At 44.1% G+C, this 12136-nt stretch overlaps 1 protein-coding gene across 3 annotated transcripts in view; it reads right to left on the bottom strand.

The window, feature by feature from the left end:
- The window catches only part of PRKCE (protein kinase C epsilon), a 470469-nt gene that overhangs the window by 142996 nt on the left and 315337 nt on the right, over positions 1 to 12136 (bottom strand). For all 3 annotated transcript variants that reach the window (XR_004326300.1, XM_032497439.1, XM_032497438.1), the window contains exons 7-10: positions 10710 to 10852; positions 8241 to 8337; positions 5122 to 5321; positions 2340 to 2513 (exon numbers count right to left, since the gene is read on the bottom strand). Coding sequence is in view for 2 of the 3 variants with exons in the window: in XM_032497439.1 (XP_032353330.1) it covers positions 2340 to 2513; positions 5122 to 5321; positions 8241 to 8337; positions 10710 to 10852 (614 nt within the window). In the remaining variant the exon portion in view is untranslated. The remainder of the gene's footprint in view (positions 1 to 2339; positions 2514 to 5121; positions 5322 to 8240; positions 8338 to 10709; positions 10853 to 12136) is intronic.

Here is a 12136-nt window from a genome sequence, read left to right as displayed (position 1 = left end):
ACCACCTCAGACAGTGAAAGAGATGGCTCACCTGCCAGAGGTAGGGGAAGAGGGGAGTCTCCCCACAGAGGGGACACTATGCTGAGTCAGACTCAAAAGAGTAGCAACATGATATCAGAGTAAGTCCCCACTGGATGGAGAGTCCCAGAGATGAGAATGGTAAGTTCGACTCAGCCAATACAAAGTGTTTATAGGCAAAAGACACTGACTTCTCTGAAATCTGGTTTTCTCATTGGTGCAAAAAGAAGAGTAGAAGAGAATTAAAAAAAAAAAAAATCTTCCAGCCCTCCAACTCTGATAGTGACCAGCTACTGGGTGTTGAGGCCTTTGATGGGCACTATGGACAATAAAGAGATATGGGACACATTTCTCATTAATCCAGAATTATGCTCAAGTGGAGTAAAGAGGAAAATTGACCTCGTTATTGATCCTCTTTTATCTCATTGGGCTCTGTGTGTGTATACATGCACAAACATGCAGGGACCCCCAAGTCCAAACATTACATAACACACATCCAAAAAGAGGATAGCTAATAAGACCTTCACTAGTTCAGAAAAGGAATTTCCAGATTTTCAAAAGATATTTTGAATTCTCCTGAGAGATCAGAGGGTTCAGAAAAGTTCCATTAGATCAGTGTTTCTCAGTGTGGAATAGGTAGTGATGGTGAGGTGAAGCTTGGGATCAAAGAATTGAGAAACAAACAACAAATGACTAAAAAACTAAAGATTCAACGATGAAATCAAAAAAGAAATTAAAAAATACCTTGAGACAAATGACAATGAAAACACAACCACACAAAATTTATGGGATGCAGCAAAAGCAGTCCTAAGAGGGAAGTTCATAGAGATACAGGCCTTCCTCAAAAGAGAACAATCTCAAATAAACAACTTAACCTACCATGTAAAAGAATTAGAAAAAGAAGAACAAACAAAACCTAAAGTCAGCAGAAGGAAAGAAAGAATAAAGATCAGGGAGGAAATAAATAAAATAGAGATTAAAACAACAACTGGAAAAAATCAATCAAACCAAGAATTGACAAACCTCTGGCCAGACTCACCAAGAAGAAAACAGAGAGGACACAAAGAATTGGGAAACAGTAGATTAAATAAAAGTTATATGCCATATATATATATATCCCCCAATTGCAGGTCTCCTTAGGGATTTTGCTAAGCAAAAGCATGTTGAGATACTCTAAGAGAGGCCAAGATCGCAGTATCTCAAACTATGGGCCACAGAATCTTTTATTCTTGACAGTTTCTCAAGTGAGGAGGGTTCTAAGAAATACCCTTTGGGAAACAGTGTACCAAAGAGACTGTAAATTCCCTGAGGTCAGGGACTGCTGTATCTCTGGCACCTGGCACAACAATGGACACATGGAAAGGATTCAATAAAATATAATAAAAATTTGCCAAATGACCAAATGAGAAATTGTTGAATTCTAAATGGAAAGACTGGCATTCCCAATGACACGGTGGGAACAGTATGCCAAAGAGCAAGGAGCCATCTCTCCACGATGGCACACTTCCCTGTCTGGGCTCCAGAAGAGGACAGGTAAGAGTTTCAGGTGAGGTTGCCTTTGTCTTCTTAAGAAGCCAAGGGCCACAAATCCATAAGGCATCCTAAAAGACCTTCACTTATTTTTTTTTCCCCCAGGAAGAGGTAATAAACGAAGAGCTTAATGAAGAATGTTGGCATTTCTTTTCTCTACTAACAATAAGTAACAAATCAGTTAATGACACTCATAGGTCAGACTCCATAACGCACTTACAGATTATCTTCGTTTCTTTACTGCCATCTTCTGGTCCCCAGACTCCTCCTTGGTAATTTAAAAATGCTATCTTCTATTTGTGTTTCATGATGACATTTAAAGCACCTGTTCGCATCCTTTGCCTTATACGGCACTACACAATTTAGATGTGGTCTGGGTGGCCTTTAGTCTTTTTTCATTTGATCTGAAGGCAGCAAAGAACTTAAGTGATTTGCCTAGTGACAAAAAGTCAGGAGCAGAACTAACCACGCCTATTGTTTTCTCCAAGGAGCAAACACCGGGGTTAGTCATTTGGCTTTGTCTAGCTACATCTGCCAAGACTTCTATTGCCCTCTCATCCCTTCACAACCACAACCTTGGATGGAAAATCCCTTGCCCTAAAAAAAGAGAATGCTGTTCAAATATACCCTGATCTTCTCAAGGGTAAAATCCATTCTACTTTACAAAATCTTTTGAGAAAAGAATGAAGAGGATCTATGATTGATCTTTTTCTTTAATTTGAGAATCAAAATACCATAGTGTCCTACAGCACTGCCAAGATGGCGGTCCACCAGCTTCTCCCGAAACATACCTTGGTCTGGAAGCAGCAATAGAGTTGGGTTAGGTACGGGTGTTTCCGTGCCAGAGCCAAAATCCTCTTCTCTGTCATAGTGCAGTCCACATCATCATCCTGAAGGATGACATCCTTCTTTAGGACCTTCACAGCATATACTTCATCTTTGCCTTTGAGCTCCGCCAACATGACCTGTAATCAACCAAAACCACGCTTGTAAGTCTCTATACATTAAGAGAATCAAAAAAAGAAACCCAACTCAATACCAAATGCTTTAAAAACTAACTCTTTTTTTCCTTTAATTTTTTCCGTTAATTTAAAATAGTATAACACTATTAAAGAAACAGTTAAGAAAAATTACTCATTCTAATACAGCTAACTACACTTCTTTTTAATCTCTAACAGTTTCTAGGCAAAGAAAAGTTCAGTGCACATCTGTTCAATAATTATGCATATGTTTATAGAACTTGTACTTGCAGTTATAGTACAGCATATATAGCACAGCTTTTTTATTAACTGAACATTATTTTATAAGCATTTCTCTACACGGTCTCCACCATTACCATGGTTGCTGATTCTCAGTTCTAGTAAATCAATAACAATTTATTTAACCATTTACCTCATATTACACACCTGAATTTCATCTCATTATTAAGTATTATATAAATAAATTTCATGAAGTGTTTTTGTACATATAATTTTTTTCTTTACTTTAGATTATATCCTTAAGATGGAAAGTCTTAGAAGTGGATTACAGAGTTAACTATTTTGCACATTTCCTGACTTTCAAAAAGAATGTACAACATAACCTGCCACCAGGCAATGGAGAAATGCTTTAGTTTCATGGCGATTTACCAACGTTGGGTTCTTTCACTTAAAAAGCTTTTTTGCTCATGTAATGGGTTTTACCTCAATGCTGTTTTACCTTGTAATGAAACTTTAAAAATCTTTGTTTTCTAATTATAGTTCTTCTTTGAGTGAATTACTTGTCAGTTTCCTCTGTCTAGTTATCCACTGTTTCATACTATTTTCTTACGCACTGTATGAGCTTGGCATACAAAGATACTACCACTTTTCTTTCTGCAAAGGTTTTCCAAGCCTGTTTTATGCTTTTCTGATAGTTTTTTTCCCTATTGAACAGGATCCTTTATCTTTATGTAATTGAATCTGCCTTCGTTTACCTTTATGGCTTCCTCTATAGCTTTAAAGCTGGGAATGTGATTCCTTTTCTAGAGAGCAAATTAACAGTTCTATTTTCTTAAAGTTTTCTGATCATTTGATATTTTTGCACTCATTTCCCTACAAATGTGACAAGACTTTTTCCCATTAAACAACTCCTAAGCACAGTATTCCAGTCATCAGAGTTGAAGAGCAGTAACTCAGAGGCTTAATGAAGGCGTTCAGGATGTTAACCTGAAGACCTAAGTGCTCCAGAGTCATCAAAGTTCCCATCCTGCTTGTACCATATGGAAACCTCCAAACTCTGAGCCTGCTTCTTTCCCCTTGCATCTTGCTCAAAATTAAACTAAGTCCTGCTTACATCCCAGAGTTATGCCTCGCCAGAGGATGGGGGTCTGCTTCTTATTTAACCAGTCTGCAAAGAATGTGACTGCTTCGGCTTTTGCCATTTAAGTAAACCCTGGTTCCTTTCCTGCCACAGTGATCTCAGGATGAGATGGGGCAGGTGAGATGGCCTGGGAACAGGCTCTCATACCCTGGGGGCTTCACAGAGCCACTCCTTTCAGAGACTAGTGGAGCGGGTCTGCAGCTCAGCCTTCGAGAGTCCAGGACCTGTCAGGGCAAGTGACCCCTGGGAGCTTCCAGAGGAGGCACCTGGGCCCCAGAGCACAGCCACTCTGCTCTGGGAGGTCCTAGAAAGACAACTCCCACTGACCCCTTGGCATGGCTTTGAGAAGAGCCAGGAAGTAATCAGGGATCTGAGATGAAATGTTAACCACCTTCCTAGGCTCTCTGCCCTTCCATCTTCTTTCTAAACTGAACCAGGATTATTTTTCCATTCACCCCACCTTCAGAATGGTTGCTGATCACCCTGCTTGAGAGTACACACCCTGCACCCATATGCCACTCTCACTCCACTATGTCGGTCTCGGAGGGAACAGGATAGGGAGAAAGCCACCGAGGGCAGCAGACCCTGATCCAAGACATGTGGTGATTATTCTCACTCTCTTGGCACATGCAGAGGACAAACAAGATGTTTAGTCAGTGCCAGAGAAGTCAGTTAAATAACATTTAATTTCCAAAGTAGTATGTGCTAAAATCTGCTTTGAGTCCCAAGTTCACTGAGGGCAGAGATTCGAGAGTTCATTTCCAACGTCTTCATCATGAATTAAAGCTAGAATTTCAGGGGAGGGTAACAGATCAGTGGTAGAGCATGTGCTTAGCACACATGAAGTCCTGGATTCAATCCCTAGTACCTCTATTAAAAAAACAAAACAGAATTTCAGGTGGATCTCTGAAGGGAAGAAAGCTATCGCTACTATTACTGATAATGGGATCCCAAGCACATGGAAAGCAAATGCATCTGTTCAAAGTGCTTTCTCATCTGCTCTCTCACTTGACTCCTGTCCCCATTTGACGAACGAGAAAAACTGAATCCCGAAGAGGTTGACCGACTACACTAACGGCCCACAGCTCATTAGCAGCAGAACCCTCGCTCCCATCTGCTTGGCCTCAGGCCATTTACCTTCAGACAAGGAAGGAAAGTAGAACTAGACCAGGCTGAAAGGCTCATCGCTTAGTCTTAGATCAAACCAGCAGTCCCATCCCCGATCACACAGACCTTGCCAAAGCTGCCTTTGCCCAAGACCTTGATGAAGTTGAACTCATCCAGGCCCAAGCGCTTCGCTTGGCCCTGCCGGACTTCACCGTTCTCGCCCGGGCTTGCCAGCTGGCCGTCGGTGGATGATGTGGCCCTGTGCTCCTCCCCTCGGTTGTCAAACGACAAGGCCTTCCGGATGTTGTTTTCAAGTTCTTTTATTTCTAGGGCCAAGGGGAACAAGACATGCATTAGTGCAGACCTCATGAGCCCTTCCCACTAGGATTCAATACTCAGAATTTCCCCACCACGAGCTCTCAACCCTCTTCCTGGTTCTTCATAGCAACAGACCCAGTGTGATGTCCCTTTATGGTCCTTCATTTGCTCTGCATACTTTCACTGGCACCTAACGTACAGCAAGGCTTGGGTGCAAAGAAGCAGAGGACACGGTCCCTACCAACCGCTTCCTTTAGATCTTCCTTTTATGCTGGGGCCAGGCCACCTCTCTGAAAGCCCATTCCATTATCCTATATGTTGTGCAGGAATCCTGGTCTTCTCTGGAAACTTGCAAGGTCCCAAAGGCAATACGGACCCTTCAAGTTTCCTTTGAAAATTAGAACAAGGACTAATGGAGAACCGTCGTCCCAGTCATTATCAGTGACGTAATTACCTCAATAGCTGGAACTAAGAAGCCTTTACTTCCTACGGACTTTATTTGTCCTTGGTGCTGAGTTCATTCTAAATACCCATCTTACACAAGGTTATTTAACCAAATGAGCAACGGGCTTATCATTAACCAAAGAATTGCTTCCCAAGAGTGACATGTTGCAAACTTCTCTCGGATGGGGAAGGGATTCCTCAGCGCAATTTCACAACTCTGACACAGTCCTGCACCCAGCCAGAGTATGTGACCTGAATTACCAGGGGTTGATAACACTGGGTGATCCTTTGACCTTAACTATTTGAGGAAGCTTCATTGTGAGCTATACATTCACCCAGACATACACTCCTCTGTAGGGAAATGGGCATCTCAAGCATAATCCATTTTTTTTTTAATTTTGGGGGGAGGTAATTAGGATTATTATTTTTTTAATGGAGGTACTGCAGATTGAACTCAGTACCTCATGCAGGCTAAGCACGCGCTCTACCGCTGAGCTATACCCTCCCCCAAGTGTAATCCACTTTTAAAAGACGCTCATGAATAACTGGGTTCACAGAAGGGCAACACAAACTATTAAGCCTTGAAATCAGAACCAGGCATAAGTGACCAGGTGCTGCTTAACATTAAAAGAACTTTGGCTTTTTTTCAGGAGGACAGAGGCCCATGAGAGCTCACCCCAGGAATCTGGAGATCTTTCTTAGATCAGGAGCTCAGCTCCTCTGAGATGTGTCAGGGCAGGGGAAGAGGAGGGGTGAGGATAGCTTCTGAGTCCACAGATATGCCCGCACCAATTCCACTGTTCTCGATCACTTCTTCTTAACTAAGCATAACTTCTAGTCTCAGCAGAGCTGAAAGTCTCAGTTCCTAAGGCAAGTTATTACACAGATTTTGAAAGACAGAACTTGGGTGCTTGAGGATGCCAAAGCTTAAAGAAAATGTCTTCCCATGTGTTCTTATAACAGAAGAAAGAGAAACTGTGTCTGATTTCTGTTCTGTTCAATAATGCCATGTCTTGCTAAGAGGATTTTCAAATCCATCTGTGCTCATAACACTGCTGGGAAAGACTGGTACCTGGACTGACTATGGACAAAGAGAGGCCCTGGAGGCACGATGTCCTGCTTGGGCTGGACAGCATGCAGGGCAGGAGCCAGGCCTAGAAACTGGTCACCTCACTCTTACCTGGGGTCTCTTTACCATGTAACTCTGTCTCCTTGAAGCTCAAAGGATGTCTCAGCATTAAAAAAAGAAACATGAAAACAGGCACACTGGCCCGGGATAATACCTTTTCATTTGGAGGCTGCAAGCATACTGTCAGATGACTTAAGAATGGGTCAAATCTCTTTTGAAATGAAGCAGAGTACAAAGACACAGAAAATAAATCAGAGCCACATGAAGAGGGACTCAGACCAATTATTTTGCAGCCTCAGGACTGGCACATACCCCTTCAGCCGTTTTAGCTACTGCTGGGTAAGAAGAGCTGGGTCACAGTCATGACCTCCAGGGAGGGTTCAGATCCTGAGAGGGGTCCCTCAGCTGGGGGCATATGGTCTCACCCTCACCGCTGACTTAGCTCCTGACCTTTGGACAAACCTTTTCATCTCTCTGACCTTCCACTCCCTGCTCTATAATCTGGGTAAGGCAGCATGAACAGAGAGTTGCTATGAGCAGAAAAAGAGGATAAAGAAGACCAAAGTGGCTACAGAAAATCGAGGCTCTCCTGCTATGATTCAATGATGATTAATCCTGTTCTGCAGATGCAAACATCCCTTCCCAGTGAGGTCTGGTTCTGGTCACCAGAGGGGAAAGTCTTAAGTTTGTAAGTCCCTCCTTAGCCTCGGCATTCTGGGATGCCTGCAGAATTCAGAAACCTTTGATTACTTTAACACATTCTCATAGGGAAGGAGATATGCTAAGCTCAGCTTCAGAGGGGAGTCAGGCCTAGGGCTGGCTTCCTCCCCACTCCTTCCGGCAGTTTCTTCACCAGCCTCATCTTCCTATCCCCTCCCATACACCCACGCCAGGATGGGAGACGTCTTCCCCACCCATCCCGACTCCTGCCCTGATCTCAGGCTTTGGGTACAATGATTAGACTCAGGAAGGAAGGAAGTCAGAGTCAACTGACAGGCCTGGGTGCAGACACTGAGCAGAGCGGTGAGAGAAGGCTCTACCCTTCCTCTCCTACACGTGGAGCCAGGGAAAGAGGCAAGAGGAAAGAACCAACCACAACATCCCACGTTCTCTGGCTCTCACCCTGCCTGGGAGGGGTTTAAGGCAGGCACAGCCATGTCGTGCCTCACCCTCCAGAGAGTCTTGGAGAGTGAAAGCACAGCTCATGAGTCAGCGGGGAAAGGCTATCTGAAGGCCTTCCAGGGCTGCTGGCTGTTTCAGCTCACAAGGCTGTTCCTGGGTGGAGAGGCCTCAGGCTCCTTGGTGTTCCCAAGGACAGAGCTCAGAGGTAAAGAAGCCAGTCTGAGGGTCTCACCCTGATCACAAGGGGAGGTAGGTGCTGACTTGGATCGGTCTTCCTCAGATGGTGAGCTTCCAGAAGCAGGCTGCGGGGACTCAGCACCGGCAATGAGCTAGAGAGGGCGAGAAGGAGGGGGGAGAGGCATCAGAAGGCAGCGTGGTGAGTTTCCCTGAGGTCAAAAGCATCAGGATACAACACCAGGGGCCAGAGGGGCCGCTGGCGCAAGGTGGCGCTTGCTGAAATGATATTCTGAAGGCAGAGACTCAAGGTTTCATTTGCCAACAAAAAGGAAGGAAACAAGAGACATCAGTATGTTCAACTTTATTCTACCCAAACACAACTGACCTTTCTAAGCAAAGCTCAACTGTACCCCTTCCATGAAACCTCCCTTACCTACCCAAGCAATGCAAGTTACTTCATCCACAGCAATTTGGCACTTGCTGTCTCTAACACTGACTTGGTATTTATTCATCATCTTGTTCAGCTTTATTTAGTTTGGGGCTCTCTACTCAGGTAGACTGTAGGTTCTTTGAAAGAAGGCCCCTATCTAGTATTTGCATTGCCCCTGGTGACTTGCACAAAGTGATAAACCCAAAAGACCTCAATAAATATTTTCAGATATATTGTTATTTGTCAGCAAATCTTAATAAGACACCCCCAGTGAAGTCTATTTCCTGGCATAGATGCTGGCATATCCACTTTAAGTTCCGTTAAAGTTAGAGGTTGGGACTCAGAGACCACAAGCACTTCTGCTCCCTTTTCCTCCTGATCTGTTAGATCTGCTAGCTCTGCACACGTTTTTTTCTGGATGCTGGACTCCTTGCGAGGGGCAATGTGAAGGGAACCAAAGTTCCAGCAAACCTGACCTCCTGCAAAGGAGCCCTCCTCGCTTCTGACCAAGGGCACTTGTCTCTCATCCTCTTGTACTAACCTGAGCTCCCCTACTTGGTTCACTTGGCTTTTTCCCACTTTGGCAACAGATGCATCACAGTAATAAAAATAATAGGACTGAAGTCCCTTGGCCCTTTACTCTGCTCCTTCCTGAATTTTTCCATGCTCTCCCAAATCTAAGATAGACAGATGATGTCTGGCTACTGGATTATGGTCCATGTAAATATGGGGGAGAGGGCAGGTACTGAGTTTTCTTTGAAGTGTTTCAATTAATAAAGATTCTGTCTCAGCTTACTTCTAGCAAGGAACAAAACCACATCTCCTGAACAGGGCTGTCTGAAGAACTCACAAACGTGCATGTTCAACATTGTCATCAAACGGTATTTGTCTACCCTACCTCCTTGGTGGGGCCCCAGACTACTGGGAGCTGACATTCTGCTTCAAGTCCAATTCTTTGGATCAATAACTGAAACCCATTTCCACCAGAGGGATTCACAGAGCTGAGAAGAGTCACAGTTAACCAGGAGAAGAGAGTCTTTTTTTCGCCAACCCTCACAAACAGCTTAATGGAAAGGCAAAGAGGAAGTTTAAGAAGATGGAAACAACACAAACCTTCCTGTTCAAGGGAAAAGGCTCCTCTGAGGGGCAGCAGAGAAAAGGCGTGGGCCGCTTCTAAAATGAGAAGGGCAACACAGAGGCCTTTAGGAGGTATTTCAGGGCAAATTTTAGGGAGAACGTTTAGAAGTCCAGATTGCAGAGGCACCCAGAGTCAGACTTGCTTTTCTAGTAAAAAAATGTCTGACACTGGGCCACGGTGCCAGTGCCCACCCCACCAGAATTTCCTGCCCAGTTAGCAGGGTTCTGCTTTTCTCAGAAGTCACTCTTTCAGGAACCTCTTACATTTTCTAGGCTAGGCGCCAAGGCTAAGAAAGGCCTTCAAACAAAATGCTACGGATGCCTTTAGCTCTATTTACATCTGCGGGCCCTGACTTACCAAAATAGCATTTTAGCAAATGGATCTCTTCCTACTGACATTCAGAGTGTCACTTGGATAGAGACAGGGCTTTGGTCTCCAAAGACAGGCCCAGATGTCTCATGTCGTGGGGCATTAACAATACTCCTCGGGCAGCGAGTGCCAGCACTATCACAAATCTCCTTGGCTTGCTCCCTAGGAAAGAATGTGGTTCCAGCTCTCCATCCATTTATCCTGATTACAGTGATACCAGAGGCAAAGGTCAAACCCTGACATTGCTTTTATGCCAGTCCCAGAGGCAGATCAGTCTATGGCCCTATCTAGAGAGGAGCTTTTCCCAAAGGGAATTTCGAAGTCCTCATCTCGAAGTTAATGTTCCCCTAAGAAACACAACACTGAGGTCTGCTTGGCTTTTCTCCACTTCTGGAACCAAAGAAGACTTTAATGTTACCTACCTGACCTTCTCTTTTGCTTTCTTTTTTCTTTAAGCACATGCTGCTTTGAGTATAGTGTCTCAAACCCAGCAGTCTTATCACTTCACTCCAAGGGACTCTCAGGAAGTCAGCACAGAGATGTAGTCTCACAAAATGCTCCAGAAACACCACCAAATAGCCAGTTACCTTTTTCCTCCTCTGGCCACTGTTGGTGATTTTGTCTGGAGTGACACCTAGGTCAGCCAGCACTTTGGCAATTCCCCTGGCATCCACGCCACAGATGGGAGCCACATTGGTCTCGCAGCGCCGGTGAACGTTCATCTTGCAGACTGTAAGGAGACATGGAGAAGAGACTTCCAAATGGTCATGGCCTAAAACGGTACCTTATTTTGTTCTACTCGTAAAAGGAAAGCATGTTCGTTTGCTAGAATTTGGAAAATGCAGAAAAGCCCAAAAGAGAAAAATTTAAAAATCACCCATCACCCCATCACATGGAACTAAAATCATCCATCAAACCACCATACAGAGATACCCACTGTTTATAGATAAATAAAAATTACATTGAGATTTCCTTTCAGGGAGCAGAACACTGACCATTAGTTTATCTGAAGAAAGTTCATTTGATGGTGAACCCAAATGTGTCCCCTGTGCATAATGCACTCTATTACTCTGCTGAAATGTGGGGGTATTACCGAGAGAGGAACGCCCAGAGTAGAGCCTATCAGGATGCTCATCTGAAAATAAGGAGACTGAATGAGATGACCTTCCAAATCCAAAGTCCAGCTTCAAAGGAACAAAGGCCATACTTGAGTATCTCTGTTTTGTCCACATCACTTAGTTGTCCTTGGTGCAGGACATCAAAGTTGAAAATACAAACGGTTTTGGTTTCCAGTCCAACATGTCAGGAGCTTGGAAGTTGTTGCTCTGTCCTAATGAATAAAAAGCTGAACAAACTGACAGATCAACAACTCTTCTTAAAAATTATTGGAGTATTAATGTCACAGGGCAAACCACTGCACCCAGTGGGAGACACAGGTAGGTAACTACAATGAATCACAACTCAGTGGTGCAGAAACTCTCAAGCAGCCACTCCCACGGAAACCAGCACAGGGTAGGGAAGCCGGCACTGAAACTGGCAAATTGCTGGGGTCCCAGAGTGGACAAGTCTGAGAGTCAAAGACTTGGGGCTTACCCCATCATAGAGACCCCCACACTTTTGTTTTACCTCTAGCTGTCTGACCAGGTTCTCACAGTGAATACTGGAGAAAAATTCCCTTATGCTTCTGACAGGGGGAGAGGGAAAGTATTTTGAAATACACCAGAGTACTCTGTTCTTAACAAGGCCTGCTCTCAGGAGAAACTATTTTAACAGAGACTGAACTATTGTAGCTTTATCAGATCATAACCGACCTAGGTGAAGGGAAATACCTAACTCTAGCCTACTCTAGCTATCCTGTTCCATTAGGGGGAGGGCAGGGAACCCTTAGAAACACGTATGAGGGTCATAGGTCAGAGGCACAAGCTCACCAAAAGACTGAAATCTAATCATGAGACTGTAGAATGCTTCCCTTCCCCCACACTCTAGCACCATATTTCTAAAGGCTGTTTGCCGT

This window comes from Camelus ferus, chromosome 15 (genome assembly GCF_009834535.1).
Source record: "Camelus ferus isolate YT-003-E chromosome 15, BCGSAC_Cfer_1.0, whole genome shotgun sequence".
Classification (NCBI taxonomy): Eukaryota; Metazoa; Chordata; class Mammalia; order Artiodactyla; family Camelidae; genus Camelus; species Camelus ferus.
The sequence above is the reverse complement of the archived record's forward strand: the minus strand, read 5'-3'. Positions and strand labels throughout refer to the sequence as shown.